Consider the following 17,731-nt stretch of genomic DNA (forward strand, 5'->3'; position numbering starts at 1 on the left):
AGGCAGCAGAAGCAAGGAGGCTTTGTTCTATAGTGTGAAAGCCTTTTGTCTAATAAACGAAAGAAAGATCTACGAACTCTGTTAAATAGATCGGAGGCTCGCTGGCATGCGATGATAATAGACTGAAGGAAAACGTTACTATCGAAAGGGACCCTGCGTACGATATGCTGTCAAAAAGGGTCTTTTTTTCGGCCACACACAGGCATGGAGGCTTCTTGCCTGGCCCACCGAGCCTCCGAAGTGGAATTCATGATTTTGTAGCACGCATGGCGGAAATTGACAGCATCGGGAACTGTCAATGATGGGAACCAGGGTTCAAGGGGATGGCTCCCCGTTACTGGAACACGGTACGTGCTTCCTAGGTTCTGAGGTTCTGGCGCTGTACGAGCGCACGGAGCACCCATCAGCAAAGAAGTTCTTCGAACCGCTTGCAGTAACATTCCATTACGGTAACTATACTCCTCGCATAGCGACATCCTTCCACTAACCTGGATGTGTTGTCAGATATGTTGATTGAACTGGGGGGTTGAGGCAATCTTGCTGCCGCTCAATTGTTGCTTGTTTATGGAGCAGACGTCAAAGGCCCACCTCTGCCTCCCGGTCGTCGGCAAACGATGTCTAGATCGGTGGCGGGCACTCTGATGTTTTCACGTTCCTGTTGGAACGAAAAGCCTCGGTCAAGCATCCTTGTCCTTTGGAAATCGCTATTGGAAGTCACGAGGGGTTGCATTGGGCGACCAAATTCTCGCCATGGGCGCTCCGCTCAACTGGAAGGCCATAAGCAAGGCGATCTACATATCACTCAGTTTCTTCCGGCTTGTTGTGCTGCATCCAGATGCAAGCGTACTTTGGAAGACAAGCGATATCGGAGGGTGGATGAAGTAGTGGCGTGTGTATCGGGCACCGACTGGAACATTGATGCATTCTGGATTCTGCAGGAGGAGTTGGGATTCGACTTGCGGGAATACAGGGGATTCATTCTCAATAACGCCGGGAGGCATCTGGAAGTCGTGACGCGATACCTTGATAGTCTGGCCGATGCTCTTCGAAGGATGGGAACCGACTTGCGGCAATGCAAGGATTTGATGTTCCGTGGTATTTGGCCCTCGTACAGCGATACCTTTGGAGTCTGGCTAATTGCGGTTAAGCTCGCGGGAATTCATGGATATGATATTCACAGTAACGCTGGGGGGCGTTCGGACCCCGTCCCGCAAAGCAACCTTGATAGTCTGAGTGACGGAGCTTGAGATGACGGTGGAAGGGTGGAAACGGGTCATAGTACCCAGATTTAGTATACTGTACGAGGACACACATGCAAATACAGATTTTCGAGCTGAGAGTGTGTTGGGAGCGTGGGTCCCGGTCAAGAGGAGTCCTTAGTACTAAAGTGTCGAGATCGGGATGCCCACTCGCGGCCGAAGTCTGACCGTGTTCTCATGTGCCTGCCGGGAGAGCTCTCGCTCGCAGCTTTTGGCTCTTTTGGTTCATCAGCGTGCAGATTCGGTGCTTTTGTGACAGGCGAAGAACCATCAGCTATGGCATCTATTATCCGTCCGCGGGTGCTGCACGGCGCTGTCGCAACATATCGAAACACAATGTCTTGCCCGACGCCAGTGCGAAGTGCGATACTCGTTCTCGGGTCGCCGTGCCAGGGACATTCTGGAACGAGGCTTTATGCCTCGTTTACCAAGCGGTGCTGCATTTCGAACGCCTCTACGATGTCTTCGGGCTTCCTTCTACCCTCGAGAGCAAATGGAAAACCTTATTACGCCTTGCCCGCGTTCTCTGTCAGGCCCATTGTCCGGTGTGCGACAACGTCTTCCACCAACCCGGAAGAGAACGAAGATCCCGCCACTGCTGCGAAAAGGAGAGCGGCCGAAGCGAAGTATAGGCGCCGACGGGAATTCTGGATGCGTTTGCGGTTCGAAACTCTGGATACCATATATCGAAGTGAGTTTTCTGCACTGGTCGTCATTTGTCAGCTGTTCACCTCGTCCTAATCTTTGGTTTTGCCCTGCTAGTCACACATGCAATACAGTCCCTCGGCTACGTGGCCGTTCTCATAGGAGGGCTTGGTGTACTCGGCGGATCCTTTTACTATCTATCTTTGGATATCGTAGACCAGACTGAAGCATGGTCCATCTACGAAGCCACGGCAGCTCTTATTGCTGACGATGCACGCGTGCGGGCGCTGGTGGGGGATGACGCAGAGGTGATGGCGGACCCCACGGCTGGGAAAGGTCGACGACGATTGGGGTCGGATTCACTGAGCCATAATGTGATACAAGATGCGGATGGGAAGCTGACGCTTTGTATGCGGTTTTATGTTGTGGGGGCAAGAGGGACTGCTTCGGTTCATGTCGAGCTTGTACCGGTATGGGGCATTTACTTCGGTTCGGAAGTTGTCACGTCTGCGCTTTTGCTAAGAATCCTGACTCCCACCACACAGACAACCGGCGACACAGCAGACGTCTCGGCTGCATCTCCTGCTTTGAACTCTGGCAGCCGAAAATGGAGGCATCAACTGATCCAAGTCATTCCGGCATATAAGAAAGGACGGACGGTCACTATCGTTGACACTCGGCCAGTTCATGTAATACAGCCCGAGGAGGTGAAGAAGACTGGACTATTCGGATTCGCGGCGCGAGCCGCTGGTAGTCGGCGATCTGCATAGGCACGAATCATTGCGAGAAAGCGTGACTAGGCGTAGCGACGCAGGCGTAGGATCTCGTAGGCATCCAGAGGCGCTCTGATGCTGACAAAGGCCGAGCTAGTAACGGCAATCCACCCACCCCTCAAAAACTGAATGTCCGGTATCTTGTAGAATAGCATAGCATACTGTAGCACTTCCCGGCGCATACATAACCAACTTCTTGAACTCGAAGTGTCAACATCATCGCTATAATACATGGGCATAAGGCCAAGGGGAGCTGGGAAGTCAAAGGCCGCGGAAGCTTCTTGTTGTTCGCCGGTGTGTGAAAGTGTACTGTCTGTGTTCGCGCGTCCTCGGTAATTGGCATAATGAACGGCCACTCACGTCCGCCGGGGCCCCCTTGAACTTGCGCCGGAATTCCTGGAACCCCACGGCTTCCACAGCCATTCTACGGTACCCGACTGATCAGCATAGGCCTGAGTTCGCCTTCTGAAGTGTCGTAACCAGCCGCTCTCTGAATTCGAAGCCAAGCTCTCAGAAGTGTTTCCAGCCACCACTAGGCATTTCACACCCGCTGCCAAAACTACAGCGCGGGCTCCTGTAGAGAGCTACTCGACGAAACTTACCGGCCACCGTTCGCTTGAGACAGGACATCAGGATCAGAAGACAAGGGGTGACGATAGAGACAGCTGGCCGGCCTTGGGGTCCCCCGTGTGAGCGAGCTTCAGTGACAAGCATGTCGCATAACTATCCAGGTCAAGAGGAGTTGCGCTACCCTCTGTCATACGGCAACCCGCAGCAACAGCAGCAGAGCAACCCTTCGGCGTATCAATACCATCCAGCTGAGAATAGATATGGGAATCCGGTGCACACAGCGGAGCAGCAGTATGACGTGGACTTCAACGGAGATGTGGACTTGGATATGATTCTCGGTCTGTTGAACGAGAACTCACCCACCACAGTACGACGCGCCGGACAGGCTGCCGCCGCCGCTGCCGCCGACGGAACGCTTTCCAATCCGAATGTATCGCCAGATGCTGCTAGCGGTGTGCCGTCTGGGCAATTCTACAGTTCGGCATATCCCGGTTCAGCTGGCGGACACTCGTCGACCAACGTAGTCGGATCCCTGTTGAGAGAGGCTGGATACCGTGATCCTGGGGACCCGTCCGTAGATTCTATTCGCAAAGCGGTGCTGATGGGAACGTTGCCTTCGGACGATGCCGGCCCAGGAACGAGTCAGCAATGGATGGAAAACAATCGAGATAGTGGCTTTTATGGCGCCGACTTTGGACCGACGCCTGCCAGTCTTGGGTTTGATACCCAAGATCCTCCCGCTGGCCCACATATGAGGCAACAACCACCAGCGGTACGCGAGAGATCGAATGCCCCGCTGAACCAGCATCAGCACGACCCATCTGGGAATCCTCGGAACGGGCTCCCCCCATTATCCATGCGGAATACGCAGGTTAGTAAGACCTTTCGTTTATCCAGATGGCCGAGCACCACTAAAGTCACTTTTTCAGATGGGAGGTCTTCCGACACCGGCCTATTCCGCTGATACCTACGGACCGCCATTACATATGCAACAGAGGGAACCGGAACATGTACCCTACTCATCGACGATGGGGTATGGATATCCGCCGAACTACTCTCGCCCGATCGCTAAGCCGAATACCCGCAGAAAGGCGTGTGGTAAGCTATCGTGGACGCGGTGTTTGTTATTCCGAGCAAACCACCGCAGTCAGGTCAATGACCATCTTCATGTATCACCGGACTGACAGAGCCATGCCGACGAAAGAAGCTCCGATGTGACGGCAACAGACCCGAATGCTCCACTTGTGCCGCATCAACACAAGGTCGCACGTGCGTCTACGCCTCCGTGGTGCCAACAAAAGGAGATCCGTTCGCAGACGCTCAGGATTCGGAGGAAATCATGCTGAAGAGGCGTCTTGCAGACATGCAAGGGTTGGCGGAGAGGGTGGAAGCGTTAGAAGCATCGTTGGCTGCTGCACGCAACAAGAACCATCAATCCGGGAATGAGGACTGCATGTCTGGATCGGTGTCGCCGAATTCGTTGACCTCAAATAGTACGCGCATGGGTGTGTATGACTCGGTTGAAACATCGAACGAGCCAACGTTTCTGAATAAGTCATCATTTACCAGTCAATAACGGAGCGGACGGTGCCACACCGCTCCAAATACAATCCATGTCGGAGGAGGAAGCTTATCAAAGTCCAAGCATCGTTCTGGTGGAGGATCGTGAGGCGAAAGCATGGCTGGGACAGTTCATCCATCAATTCGATCAGCTCTGTGTGGACCCGCAAACGGAGGAGCAGCTAGAAAGCGTGTCGAGTCTGGCGCCTAGGCCCCAGCTCGATATGCTGCCGGATCCGCAGGAACTGTATATCAACAATGATTTGCTGGATTTGTACTTCCGGTGAGTGTAGGGCTTCGCTGTGTGTAAAGCTACGGTGGTACGATGGCTAATGCGAACCTCCTCGTTGATGTATGGACTCTCTAGCTATTCATCATGCATGATCCCATACCCAGTCATTCACCCGGGAACCCTCCGTAAAAACATGGCCAACACCCCTCCAATGCTCCTCTACGCCATCTACGCCAATACTTGCCCCTACTCCACCGACACCAAAACCCGCAACACCGTCAACGCCTTCTACCGCCGCGCACGCAGCCTCATCCTCGCCAATCTCGAAAACCCATCCATTGTCGTGCTGCAGTGCCTGCATCTGCTGAGCACCGCGTCGATTATCAAAGGGTCGTTGGATACGGCCTGGACGCTGATGAGCATGGCGTGTCGGATGGCGCATTACTTGCATTTGGATCAGGATCCTGAGGAACTGGGGTATACGGATTGGGTCGAGATTGAGACCAGGAGGAGGCTTTGGTGGGCTATCTATGTTATGGATGCGTAAGTTGGGGGTAGGGGTATGGCGGTTGATGATGGCGCAAGTTACTGACAAGACGTTGTTTGTTCGGGCTGCAGAATCAGGAGCTCAGCGCAGATGCGATCAAGTTACTTCCAGCGTAGAAAAGCGTACACTGTCAAATCGCCTTGCTCCGAAGGGCGGTGGGAGTTTTCGGACAGTGCAGGAAACCTGCCCATTCACTTACAGGGCATCAAGGACCATAACTACATTGCGTCGTGGACGAGCTTTGCGCCAATATATGCAAAGGTATGTGACGTGTGAGACACGGCAACAGGTTTGTGCGAATCTTGCTGACAGGCTGACATGTTTCCACAGGCGGTAACATACAACTATTCCGCGCTAGCCACCGGCGTCGATCTCACCGTCTACGACGACCGCGCCATGTCCCTCATCGGCGAGATCGAACACTGGTACCGCCGATGTCCACCCACCGTCCAGTCCGTCCCGTTCGCCAACTCGTTCACCACGAACCCTCTCTCCTCCACCTCCGCAATACCCTACCACGCCGTCAACATCTACTTTTCCAAAATCGCCACCATATGCGCCATCCAACGCCCGCGCCTCATCGCCGCCCTCACCAACAACTTCAAAGACCCACAGGCGGCCGATACCATCGAGACCGCGAAACGGGCCGCGGAAGCCGTTGCGCATCTCGCAGGCCGCTTACTTGACGCCCCCAACCCCTCCGAACGCGACGAAGGCATCACCTGCCACGCGCAACACGTCTCCATCATCCCCTCCATGGGCATCCTCGAAGCCGGGTTCATCCTGATCATGATGTCCGCCTACGAAGCGTCCAAACGCAACCGGGTGGAGTTCGAAACAGCGCAAAAAGGGTTGAGTGATATCGTCCGCATGTTGAGAGCGTTTGGGAGACCGTATTCGCCGCAGTTGGCAATGGCGCATGTCCTGGCGAAGGTGAATGAGCGGATATTGGCGCAGTTGAAGGGGAAGAAACGGTTGAACGAGAATGAGGGTGCGGGGACCGGTGCGAGGCCAACGTTTGTGATTGCGGACGCGAGTGCGCAGAGGCAGCAGAAAATTGGATTGGGTGCGGAGATGGAACGTGGGTTGCCGGTGCCGGTGATGAATGGGAGGAAGAATGTTGCGGCTGGCGGGTGGGAGGGGGCGTCGGTGGGGAGTCACCATCAGCAGGGATTGAGAGGGCCGACGTATCCCCCGCAGGTGGATGCCCGCCAGTATGGGCTTCATCAGTATCACTGATGATGCAGGAGAGGTGACAGACCTGTGGGAAATGTGTGGGGACTCCCGTTGGATGGGGATACTTATGGTACGGCATTGTAATTTTTTACTTGAAAATCTTTTTTGGGTTTGGCGAAGGGACTAGGTTTGCTGGTGTACATCTTCACTCCCGGTTTGGGCGTGCGATTATAATATGTAAATATCAAAATCTTGTATCTTTTCGTGTGAAATCTCTCATGCCTGCCAATAGATTTTCCTTGTTGATATTTACAGATACAGCATTACGACCCCTGCTACCCAGTACCGAAGCTAGGACTATGTTTCACGGATCATGCTTGAACAACGATCCTCGGCGCCTCCACCACCACATCCTCCTCGTCCTTCCCCCACTTATCGTCCTTCAGGTACTTCGGCACAACCGTATTCCGCAAATACTCGATGTCGATTTGCATCTGCAGACAAAGCAAAATAAATCAATCTCCCATTGATGTCGACGGACAGATTAGCAACTCACATGTGCCCCAGTGATCTTATCAAACACCAATTGACCCTTCTTGTCCATCTCCTGCAGGCCGAGCCAGTCTTGCTTGTAGAGCGGCTGGTCGTGCAGCGGGATGAGGGAGCCGGTGGCGTTCCAGTAGGCGAACCACTATGGAAGGAGAGGGTGATGTGAGTGGCATCTCAGCGTGGTGTGTGCATGTCGTCCATCGACCATCCAAAACACGCCATCCTGCTCGCTCCGCTCGCGTTGACCCTCCACTGGCACCCTTACCGAAGTCTCCTTTGGCACAACCGTCTGATCCGACTCAAACATAATCAACACCAGCTTATTCAAGCTCATCAAATTCTTCTTATACCCTTCATTCTTAACCCCTTTCTCATTATTCAAATCCGGCAAGAAGATGTTCTTTTCCAAATACGCCTCCTCATTCTTCATATCCTTATAATACTGCGCCTGCACGACCCGACGCTGCACCCAGTGCAGGTAAGCGCCTTTCAGCAGCAAGGCGCGGGCGAGTGTGCATGTGGCGTCGTGCTCGTCTTTACAGCCCGGCCATTCGCTGACGCCGGCGTGCTGGGACCCGAATGTGAGGAGGTTGTGCACCGCGGGGTCGTTGCAGCGTTCTACATATGAGCGAAAGAACTGACCGCCTTGGGAGAAGCCGATGGCGTTGAAGCCGGCGCGGAGGTTGGGGTCTGCCCGGAGCTCTTCGCATACGCGTTCGACGTGGTCTTTCACTACGCCGAAAAAGCCAGCTCGGCGGTCTTCTTCCTCGTTGTCGCCGATCATTATTGAGCGGACGTAGACGCCGGGTAGCTCTTCTTCTAGGAAGGCTTTGACGGCGCCCATAGACTCGGGGTTACAGCAGCTGTCGCCCATTCCGTGCCAGAGGACTATGGGGCGGTGAGGTGCCGGTGGTGCTAAAGGACGGGACAATAGGAGGCAATTACTTGTTTAGCAAGTGCGCAAAGTGGGTGTGACTTATAAACCGATACACTTACCAGCAAGGACGACGGAGCATAGCAGTGTGATGGCGCACACAACGAAGAGAGTGGGTGATCTCGACGAGACCATCTTGAGTGGTGAAACAAAGTGCAGCGCAATGCACCTGTGGGAAAGGCTAGGGACTGCGAGCAGACTGCGACAAGCGAGCGAGACAGAGGCAGGTACGTTTTGAGTATGTGCGGAAGCCCTCGCTGTTCTGCGATGAAGGTGAAGGGGGGGGAATTGGGTGAAGGCCTCGATGACTGTGACGGGACGACGCGGAATTCGACAGCGCGCGGTACCCGGTCAATCCCCTGCTGGGTCCTGCTGGTTGGCGTGTTGCTCTCCTGCTCCTCAGGAACCACATTACGAACCCCTCTCCTGTTCTATTATTGTACGCCATTACAAAAAGTGCCTTCTCCGTGGAATTCCAACGGTCGGCGATCATGGGCTTTTGCCGGCAGTAACCATAAACCGGTCCGCCGTCTAGGGCTTCAGTACCTCCATCATAGTTTTGAAATTCTTGAACGAATGCCGCTGGAATTGCAATTTGGGGTGGTGCAGCGCCTTGTGTAGCAAATTAAGCCAGGACAGGGTAGCTTGCACCTTGTCAATTTTATAGCTGACTCCCGATTGCCGATAAGCGGCATCGGGATCTCGAGAGTTGATTACGGAGCAGGTGAAGCACTCTATGGGTAGTGTGGGAGTCAGCGATTGGGGTAGTGGACATTACTGTACTGGCGTGAAAAACGTACCGAATCCTTGTATGCGAGCGTCGTACGCCCTTTTGCGTTCTGCTCCCTGTCGGGATCGTCCCTATATGCTCACCTGACTCGTGCTGCGAAGGGACCCCTAGGTAGATTAAACCATTTCGTTGCCCTAGGCCATATGAGAGTCCTCTATTTGATCGCCCGCCCAATGCGGACCATCCCTTGAAGTTGGCCCAGTGCGGGTCTGTGTCACACGATAGCTGGCTTTTGTATTCATCGCCGTCGGTCTCAAGCCTTCCATACTGAAGCTTGCCCATCAGCAGGGTGACAGGCGTAAAGCTGAACAGCTCTGTCGTGATGTCAAAGCTGATAGGCGCAAAGTAGTGACCGATTCCATGCTTCGCTTGTAAACAAAGGAGGGGAGATGCCTCTCTGTAGATGTGGTCAAATCCTTCATACTTGTAAGGGAGCGTACGGATGAGGTGGGTATCGACGACGACGGATGGAAATAGCCGGTCGCACACGGCCTTTAAATTTATGGAGCGAGAGATAGGTCGTAGCCTGAGTGGGGTTAGATGACAACCAGCTTCAAGAAGTTTGAGACAATAGCAATATGCTGCACGCACACACACCCACCTCCAAACCGAGTTCCAGTCGAGCACGCGAGCCTCAAAGACGAGGTCGAGGGTGATGTGAATGGGTAAGGGGTAAGCGACCCTGGTGCTGGTTTCTCTCTCTATATATATGTACGCCCCCTGTCCTCGAGCATGTGCATGTAACTATGTCGCTCTTCACGATCCTGTCTTGGTGCTTTTCTCAAGAACGAGAACCCTTTCTGGGGGCAAGATGCGAGAGCTCCGACTGACAGGCTTCGCGACGCGTTCTCCGTGGCTTGCTATTTGATGTGGGGTTTGGACGTTGACGAAGTCCAGGGAACGGATTTATAGGACTCTTCAGCTCACTCCTAACCAGACAATCCATGAGGCAGCGGGCATGGCCTCAAATCCGAGGAGGTCCCCCCGGCGAGAGCGGAAACTAGAAACGGGCCCCGCCTTCCGTTCAAGGAGGACGACGACCGTAGACGCCTCCTCCGAAGATCACCACCTCGGCAATCCGGAGGAGGATATTGCAAAGTCACATCAGGATAAGCCTGGAGGTCTCCGAGTAAACGGAGAACTGGCTCTATGCGCACAGAACATGCGTGCTCTGGGGCTGACGCGCGTGGTCGAGCGATTCGCGGACGAGGTTGCGAGATACCTGGAACTGCCTGACGAGTTGAAACCGCTGGTACTGGACTTTGGACGAGTTACCGAACCTCCGTCAAAAGACGCAGTCGAACGGACAAGTGCTCTCCGTGCTGTATATCAGTGCTTGCGGTCATATGAGGCGTTCAACACCATCGATATCATATCGAAGACGTTCGAGACCCTAGACCAGCTCGGAGACCGGCTGAAGGAAACGAAAGAGACTTGGCAGTCGTTGCGGGACACGGATTGGCGGACATTCGTGCCGGAGGACCTCGACAGTTCTTGTATCCTCCATTCATCATCACACGAGACAACCGCACGGAGGATTCAATGGGCCAGCGCTGGACGCTTGGGATGGTGGGACGACGAAGACGGGAATCCGAACTCTTTGCATGACGATCTGGAAGATGTGGTATACATGCCGCGCTCGATTCGGGCATTCCGACATAAGCATACGGGACAATATATTCGCATCTTCTGCGTGGCGGACGGACATGGTGGGCGGTGTGCGGCGGCATGGTTTGCAGAACGGGTCCCTGGTGTGGTGATGGGCGTGTGTGATTCGCGGACTTGCTGGGATTTATCGCAACCGGCAGATGAGCAATATCTGCGGGAACAGCTCACAAACGCAATCATGGGCCTAGACGACGCCTTTTGCGAGATTCGGAAACAGGAATACATGCATGCACAAACACTCGTCAACCGCGGAAACGGAACCGACTTGCAGATTTCTGATGACGGATGCACGCTCAGCGTCCTCATCCTCTTCGCAGACAGCCATCTCGTAACCGCCCACGTTGGCGACTCGCGTATCGTCATCGCCAAAGAATCAACCAGTGACGACGCACCATGCACCCTCATCCACACGACAATGGACCACAGCGTCTCCCATCCCATCCGAGCCCAGTACATCGCGCAACAAGGCGGCGTATTCCGGATCAGCAAACGACACCCGGAAGTCAAACTACCCGCTTCATCCCTCGTTCCCGCAAATCAGCCACCATCATCAGTCCCCCTATCCCACATCGACGCCCTCGCCACCGCCCGCGTCTTCCGCCCCCAATCCTTCATCAACCCTTACGGCTTCCCCATCAAACACATGGGCATGGGAGACGCGATGGGCGACGTTGTCATGAAAGTCGAGCCGAGGCTGTTCATGGGTCGGGCGGATGTGGATGTCGTACGACTTGACCCGGGATGCGGATATGTGGTTGTGATGGCGACGGATGGGCTGTGGGCGGTGTTGGGGGATGCGGCTGGGGCGAAAGCCGCTTCTGTCGATGTAAGGACGGAGGCGCAGACGAGGCGCGTGGTTGAGGAGTGGCCACGGTTTGCGGAGGGTCGCGAAGCAGCTTCAGCGATGCGAGCGCTCAAGGATGACCAGATGGGTGCTGTGGGTTGCAAAGACGCCGTTGCGGTGAAGTCCTTTGCTCAGGCCCTTTGTGATCGGCACCAAGGACCGTTGAAAGCCCTGTTTATCGACGAGGACTCGAAAAACTCCTCCACACGGAAACTGTGGGACGATATCGCGGTCGTGGTCATTTCCATCGAACCTGCTGAAGCCGCCTCCCAGTCTCAACCCACTACATCCACCGAAAGTACCAATGCACTGCCCTCCCAACCGGGAGGAGACACGGTTACAGTCGTTATCCCTCAACGCGCTGCCTCGAGCGCCAACGCTCGACCTGAGTCGAGTGTTGCAGACCGTATCATGGCGAGACGGCGATAGGGAGCAGATTGGAGATTTGTAAATCGTATAGATCTTTTTGGACCTATTTTCTCATAGCAGATGTGTATTGGTGTGGATGTTACATATGTATGTACAGTGAGGGAATCCTTTCAAACCCGTGTCTCACTCGACACGTTCCCAATACAAACAAACGCCCAACCGCACGGCATTCCCAAAAAGTTCATTCCCTCACCTCCCCGCTATCTAAAACTCCCTTGCCTCGAGAACAACCCCGCCAACCCCATCCCCTTCTCCTCCGTCCCTCCCTTCTTCCGTTTCGCTTTCCGATCCCCCGCATCACTCTCACTCGCTCTTTTCGCAATCGGCGGCTTGCCCCCACCATCACCATCACCACCTGCACCATCAACGGGTGCTGTAGGGCCGCCGCCTATACGGAACCCGGTATTTCCTCTCCGTGTGCCGTCTGAGCGGATGTGGGTGGGGTTGCCGAAGCCGGAGATTGCGGAGTGGGAGCGGTTGAAGGGTGTGGGTTTGGCTTTCGAGGTTGTGGATGTGGTGTTTGATTTGGCGGTGCTGGTGGAGTCGGTGGAGAGGAAGGCGCGTTTGCGGAAGATGCGGGCTGAGTCGAGTGTTCGTGTGATCTACGAAAAGAGACGTACGGATGCTTGAGCAGGAATATCACCCTCCTGCCACACTCTATCATGTCGTTTCATTTCCTATCAACACGTACCTTGCCAAACTGTTCACTCCTCCCACCAACCAACCCGCCGACTCGCGCCCTCTTCCGCTCCATCATCAGCATCAGCACATCAACGCCTTGCCGATCTACCTCCATCGCCCCATCGCTTGCAGCATCATCTGAATGCATGGTTGTATCGGCTGTAGCCACCGCCCGCGGGCCCGCACGCTTATCTCCAGTCGTCTGCTCAGCATGGCCATCGCCCTCAGAATCGCTGTCAGGCACAACTACAGCGCGTCGAAGTCGCGGTCGCCGAATAGCGCCTTCCTCAGGCGATGGGGGGACATCGCCATCCTCCTCCTCGACGCCGTCGTCGTCAATCATAGAAGAGCGCTGGGACGTGTCGTTTGATTTGGTGCTTTTGTAAAGTGGCCATGACGCGAAGCGAGGTAGTGATCTCTGCTTCGGCTGTGCACCGGGTAAAGTAGATATCAGCATTCACACACGCAAAGCATTCACACGCGCGACGGACAGCGAAGAAACTCACCTCAGAAGCATTGCCCACCTCCGCATCGCCTTCCTCCGCCCTACTCCCCCTCCGCCTCCCAAACCTGACCCCAAGCTTCTTCTCCGCCACCTCCTCATCACTACTCAAAAATCCTTCCTTAACGGCACACCCATTATCAAAGCATTTCGCAAACGCCGACGTCGCCGGGTTAGCCGCCAATGCGCTCAGATCCCCCTTCTCTTCCTCCCCCTCCTCTCCATCACCACCATTGAACGCATGCCGTCCCCGAATTTTGGCCAAAAGCGCTTCATCATCCTCATCGCTATCATCATCCAGAAACCCTTCCCCACCCTGTCGTCTCCGTCTCGCCTTCCGTTTGCGGAGGTTTCCCGTCGTTACATCATTCAACAGCTCCGTGATCCCCTTCTCATGTTCGCTCTGCGCTTGCTGGCGGTGAAGTTCTAGAACGTCTTCGAAGCCTTCAACGTCCGATTCGTCGCTGACGACTAGGCCGTCGAGATCGGCGTCGAGGGTAAGGTGGTCGTCTGGGTCGTCGGCGCCGCCGAGGCCGAAGAAGGCGTCTTCTTCTTCCTGGGCTTCTGAGTCGATGAAGGCGTTGCCGGGACGGGGACGTTCGGCGGCCCAGGCTGCGAGGTGGCGGGAGGGTTGCGGGCGTTGGTCTTTTTGTGGTGCGCTTTCGTCGTTTTGGGACCCGTTGGGTGCTGATGACTGCGTGTTTCCTGCACCATCCTGATCATCATCCGATTCCGAGGAGGTATCATCGTCATCCTCGTCATCAACAACCTGCGGCGGCACAATCGTAACAACAGGCGGCCGTACAACCGAGGAGTGCCTATCACCCTTGCCGCGCTCTCCCGCATCATCGCTAGCCCCAGTCTCCTCATCATCAGAATCATCCCTCAACAACTCGGCAAAAGAGTCGTCCATATCCTCCATTCCCGTCTTCAATGCCTCAACCAAACCTCCCGCGCCCACAGCCGCCGGCTCATGCACCATCTCCACATCCTGATCTACTTCCAACGCCGCATCCATGTCAGGGTCGCCAAACCCGCCAGAGAGCATATCTAACAACTGTGTGTTTGACTGTTCGTCCCCGTCCTCGTTGATGCCCGCGATAGAGCGTAGCGGGCCGATCTGTGCAAGTGAGCTAGGCGGCATGTCTGCCGACTCCTCCATAGGCATATGACGTGCGTCGTGAGTGACTGGTTGTGGTACAGCAGATGCGGACGCCGCCGCCTGCGACACACCACCCTCGCTTCCGCCAGTGTTGAAGTACGCCGCAATACCCTTGGGCTTGCTTCCCGTTTTGCTCTGCATCCTCCCGACACGTTTATTCTCTGGGACCACAAACGCCATCTTTGGCGGCGATGCCGTGTTTATAACTTGTAGAGGTTGCGTTTGCGACTCGGACTGTGTTTGCGTGTCATCGATTGAGAACAAGCTAAGAAGTGCGGATAGGTTAGCCACTGCTGCCTAGAAAATCAGCAGCTCCGTCTACCAGCATTGCCAAACGTACTCTGGCGGATCCATGTCTAACGAATAGCTGTACTGTAGGCTGATAGGGGCGGGTAAACGGACCGATTGCGTGTATTCGCTTGGTGGTTTTGGTTCTAATGTGATGTCCTGCAAGCGGTATCGACTAAGATAAGATAATGGGTCGGAAAACATGCCATAGGTTGAGATTTACCTCATTGTCATCGAATCCATCATTGTCCTATGAAACAAAATGCTATGTGAGCGACCCTAAGCCTAGACGTGCATCTACCTCACTCGAGTCTCCTTACTTACCTCATCATCCTCGTCCTCCCCAACCCTCACGCGTTCACTCGGCATCTTCCGTCGCTCACGATCCCGATCCAGCGCATCATCATCATCACTATCATCCTGCTCCGGCTTACTGAACAGTACCGCAAACGGCGTCCGGTCCAAATCCGAGAATAACCTCCGCACAAGCGGCCGCCCATGTTCCCCGTTCTCGTTTTTCCGTTCATTGTCAGTCTCGTCGCCATTGGTGTCTGCGGGCGGTTCCTGCGATCCGACGTGCATCTCCACGATATCATCCTCATCATGGTCTGCATCCGCATCCGTCTTTCTTTCACCGTCCGTTTTGGGTCCAGCTTCAACCTTGACAGCATGCCGCTCAGCCTTCTTCTCCTCCCTTCGCTTCTTCCTCGCCTCCTCAGCAGCCCGCGCAGCCTCCTCCTCCATCACACGCCTCTGCCTCGCCAACACCTGATTCTTATGCATCAGTTCCCGATTCAGCAAAGCCTTCTTGGTCGGTTTCGCAGCGTACGCAAACGGGTTGTGCTTCTGCCCTTCCTCTTTGATGTTGGGCTCGGCGAGGACGTCAATGATTTCTAACGCGTCGGCGTCATCTTCGTCGTCGACGCTAAGGGCCGCGTCGTCGTCAGCCAGCTCGATGTTCATCATTAGTTGACGGCTGAGGGCAGCGTTGGCCTTTTGCATGTCGGCGAATTCCGACCGACTGACGACTTTGTCGGATTTCAAAGGGAGGTTTTTGCGGGGTGAGGGGCGTGCGGGGCTTTCGGTCTTGATTGTGGTCGCCTCAGCGGGATTCGGTACTGCTGCAGTCACCATGCCGCCGGGAGATGTCACCTCAGGCACAGATTCCACGCGCCCTGGCTTGCGCACGATGCCGCGCGACGCGAGAAAATTGTCCATGGTGAACTTCCCTTGCCGTTTCGGTAGCTCAATCTCCGCGCCTACAAGGGATACCCAGCACACTCAGTCCTCTGCAAGTTACAGTGTACATGGCCTCGAAGGGTACTCACTCCGCAGTAAAGCCTCAGTTTGCTTCTTGAGCTCCAATTTCTCTTTCTGGTTCAAGGACTAAGAAAGGAGCATAAGCGACGGTCTCCAAACGGAACTGGAAGTCCCTTGGGCATCCATGACTCAGATTCAATCCTACCTTCTTTAATCGTTTCTTCGGCGCTGAGATTGGGACACTAGGTTCCTCGTCAAGTAAATTCCCGTCCGAGTCCCGCATACCATCGTCCTCCTCATCTCCGTCTGACGCAGCCGCGGCATCATCGCCGCTGAGCTCTTCGAAAAGGCCCTCAGGCAACTGTGCGTGCGCGTCTATCTGATCTTCCGCTGGGACGGCGTGAGGTTCTTCAACGGGTCCCTCGTCACCACTCAATTCGCTGTTACGCGCCCCTCTCTGGCTTTGCTCAAGCTTTTCCCGTTCTCGCGCCGCCATCGCCCTTAGTTTCTCTCGAATCAGATCTTTGCGCTGCACATCGCTAACATTCGTCTCAGGTGGCGCTTCCGTCTCTTCTTGCCCTTCAGGTTCCTCATCATCCTGTAAACCCGACGCAGCAATTCGACGTTTCATAGCACCCACTCGTCCACGCTTTCTGGAGTACGATGGCACATCTTCGTCTTCGTAGTCGCCATCGCCATTGTCTGATGGACTGAGCACACCGCCGGCATGGTCCATGTTATTAGTCGCAACCGCGTTCTCTGTACTCAGGGGCCTTTCAGCCGACGCCACATCTTTGCGAACCTCCGGATCAGCGAAATCAAAGTCATCCAAATCAGGGAACGAGCGCTCAACCGTAGGGGTTCGCTCGTCATGTTTGGATCGATTACTACCGTAAGTTCGCAGCGCTTTTCGGAGGTCCGGTATCGCTGAGGTGGGATTCACTTCCGCTGGGATTGGGACTGCATCGGCTGCCGGCGGGGATTGTGCGGTTGTCTGACTTGCGGACGGCAGTATCTGGGTTGCGTCGTCGTCTTCGGAGGGGCGGTCGGAGTTCATTTTGGGGATGACTGGTTTCACGATTTCGGGTATACAGAGAGTTGTTCAATACCGACCAGTTGCATGGAATACACGAGGACTTTCTGGAGTTCCACAGCAGAGCGGAGCAGTTGCGAAGGAGGAAGCTGGTTTGCATTCACCCAACGCAATTACGGACCCGCTCGGAAGTTCTCCGCGGAGGCTTGATACACAGCGACTTCTGGAACCAGGCACTAGAGTTGAAATGAAGCCTTATCCTAGGAAGTGAATTGCTGCTTTCTAGCCGGAGACGGTACGGGAACTTCTGGGGAGTGCTTCCTTTTCTTGCTATCCGTTTGGACGACGCAGCGAGGGACTTTGAACGAGCGGGCGTACGCGGTGTCCGGATGGAAATCGGACATGCGCCTTCGGACATCCATCCGGACGCGTCTCCTGTGCGGCTTTCCTTCCATCACGTCACTCCTTCCCTCCAGATCTCATGCGGTTATCTCCAATCCTGGCCTTTCTGGGCACTCACACAGGCCCTCGCTGGGTACAGTACATCGTCAGAACCCTGACGCCTGCTTTCCAGGAGAAACAGAGGAAACAGGGACCTTCCTCTTAAAGTCGCTGCCCATGCGCTGATGAATGCCAGTGAGGATATAACTTCTTTGATGAAGCGTCAAGGTCAATGTCTCAACTCCTACGAGCTGGCTAGCCCGAAGGGTTTGATGCCGCGCGGATGAGTACGCAATGGACGCCCACTCATCAAAGGCATAGGCATAAAGCTATGTCCGGAACCATTAGCGAAGTTGGGCTATTGCATGCATCCATACTATGACGATGC

General features: G+C 54.8%; 7 protein-coding genes across 7 annotated transcripts; 4 read left to right on the plus strand and 3 right to left on the minus strand.

Annotated features, from left to right (window-relative positions):
- Positions 1-413: 413 nt before the first annotated feature.
- Positions 414-1,333, plus strand: EV422DRAFT_514668 (uncharacterized protein). Its single transcript, XM_053069265.1, has one exon. It carries the CDS (start codon positions 615-617, stop codon positions 1,245-1,247), a length of 633 nt encoding a protein of 210 aa, XP_052929394.1. The 5' UTR covers positions 414-614; the 3' UTR covers positions 1,248-1,333.
- Positions 1,334-1,718: 385 nt separating this feature from the next.
- Positions 1,719-2,674, plus strand: EV422DRAFT_563743 (uncharacterized protein; the record flags this gene model as incomplete). The annotated part of the gene is made up of 3 exons (XM_053072104.1): positions 1,719-1,950; positions 2,022-2,374; positions 2,450-2,674. 3 exons carry the CDS (start codon positions 1,719-1,721, stop codon positions 2,672-2,674), a joined length of 810 nt encoding a protein of 269 aa, XP_052929395.1.
- A 531-nt stretch (positions 2,675-3,205) lies between these two features.
- On the plus strand, positions 3,206-7,000 carry EV422DRAFT_146118 (fungal-specific transcription factor domain-containing protein). Its single transcript, XM_053064851.1, has 7 exons — positions 3,206-4,118; positions 4,177-4,345; positions 4,435-4,740; positions 4,817-5,090; positions 5,175-5,582; positions 5,658-5,847; positions 5,917-7,000. Exons 1-7 carry the CDS (start codon positions 3,390-3,392, stop codon positions 6,823-6,825), a joined length of 2,985 nt encoding a protein of 994 aa, XP_052929396.1. The 5' UTR covers positions 3,206-3,389; the 3' UTR covers positions 6,826-7,000.
- Position 7,001: 1 nt separating this feature from the next.
- Positions 7,002-8,646, minus strand: EV422DRAFT_146125 (palmitoyl protein thioesterase). Its single transcript, XM_053064852.1, has 4 exons — positions 8,308-8,646; positions 7,577-8,226; positions 7,319-7,453; positions 7,002-7,256 (listed from the first exon to the last, which is right to left on the minus strand). The coding sequence occupies exons 1-4, from the start codon at positions 8,378-8,380 to the stop codon at positions 7,134-7,136; spliced, it is 981 nt and encodes a 326-aa protein (XP_052929397.1). The 5' UTR covers positions 8,381-8,646; the 3' UTR covers positions 7,002-7,133.
- Positions 8,647-9,943: 1,297 nt separating this feature from the next.
- On the plus strand, positions 9,944-12,232 carry EV422DRAFT_146229 (phosphatase 2C-like domain-containing protein). The gene has a single exon (XM_053064853.1). The coding sequence runs from the start codon at positions 9,994-9,996 to the stop codon at positions 11,974-11,976; it is 1,983 nt and encodes a 660-aa protein (XP_052929398.1). The 5' UTR covers positions 9,944-9,993; the 3' UTR covers positions 11,977-12,232.
- A 664-nt stretch (positions 12,233-12,896) lies between these two features.
- EV422DRAFT_146231 (MRC1-like domain-containing protein) lies at positions 12,897-14,813 on the minus strand. Its single transcript, XM_053064854.1, has one exon. The coding sequence runs from the start codon at positions 14,499-14,501 to the stop codon at positions 12,993-12,995; it is 1,509 nt and encodes a 502-aa protein (XP_052929399.1). The 5' UTR covers positions 14,502-14,813; the 3' UTR covers positions 12,897-12,992.
- EV422DRAFT_146234 (uncharacterized protein) lies at positions 14,587-17,044 on the minus strand. The gene is made up of 5 exons (XM_053064855.1): positions 16,075-17,044; positions 15,938-15,995; positions 14,934-15,868; positions 14,833-14,859; positions 14,587-14,768 (listed from the first exon to the last, which is right to left on the minus strand). The coding sequence occupies exons 1-5, from the start codon at positions 16,924-16,926 to the stop codon at positions 14,640-14,642; spliced, it is 2,001 nt and encodes a 666-aa protein (XP_052929400.1). The 5' UTR covers positions 16,927-17,044; the 3' UTR covers positions 14,587-14,639.
- Between the last annotated feature and the right edge of the window lie 687 nt (positions 17,045-17,731).

The sequence above is a fragment of the Fimicolochytrium jonesii genome (assembly GCF_025526975.1).
Source record: "Fimicolochytrium jonesii strain JEL569 chromosome Unknown EV422scaffold_2, whole genome shotgun sequence".
Lineage (NCBI taxonomy): Eukaryota > Fungi > Chytridiomycota > Chytridiomycetes > Spizellomycetales > Powellomycetaceae > Fimicolochytrium > Fimicolochytrium jonesii.

Bases quoted from the DNA above. Each gene is read 5' to 3' on its own strand.
- EV422DRAFT_146234 (XM_053064855.1), bottom strand. From the start codon at position 16,926: ATGAACTCCGACCGCCCCTCCGAAGACGACGACGCAACCCAGATACTG. The intron at 14,860-14,933 runs GTAAGTAAGGAG...TTTGTTTCATAG, and splicing joins GGGAGGACGAGGATGATGAG to GACAATGATGGATTCGATGA. The intron at 14,769-14,832 runs GTAAATCTCAAC...TACCGCTTGCAG, and splicing joins ATGGATTCGATGACAATGAG to GACATCACATTAGAACCAAA.
- EV422DRAFT_146231 (XM_053064854.1), bottom strand. From the start codon at position 14,501: ATGGCGTTTGTGGTCCCAGAGAATAAACGTGTCGGGAGGATGCAGAGC.
- EV422DRAFT_514668 (XM_053069265.1), top strand. From the start codon at position 615: ATGTCTAGATCGGTGGCGGGCACTCTGATGTTTTCACGTTCCTGTTGG.
- EV422DRAFT_146229 (XM_053064853.1), top strand. From the start codon at position 9,994: ATGGCCTCAAATCCGAGGAGGTCCCCCCGGCGAGAGCGGAAACTAGAA.
- EV422DRAFT_146118 (XM_053064851.1), top strand. From the start codon at position 3,390: ATGTCGCATAACTATCCAGGTCAAGAGGAGTTGCGCTACCCTCTGTCA. The intron at 4,741-4,816 runs GTACGCGCATGG...ATCATTTACCAG, and splicing joins GAATTCGTTGACCTCAAATA to TCAATAACGGAGCGGACGGT. The intron at 5,091-5,174 runs GTGAGTGTAGGG...TGGACTCTCTAG, and splicing joins TTGCTGGATTTGTACTTCCG to CTATTCATCATGCATGATCC.
- EV422DRAFT_146125 (XM_053064852.1), bottom strand. From the start codon at position 8,380: ATGGTCTCGTCGAGATCACCCACTCTCTTCGTTGTGTGCGCCATCACA. The intron at 7,454-7,576 runs GTAAGGGTGCCA...CTCCTTCCATAG, and splicing joins TTGTGCCAAAGGAGACTTCG to TGGTTCGCCTACTGGAACGC. The intron at 7,257-7,318 runs GTGAGTTGCTAA...CTTTGTCTGCAG, and splicing joins ATAAGATCACTGGGGCACAT to ATGCAAATCGACATCGAGTA.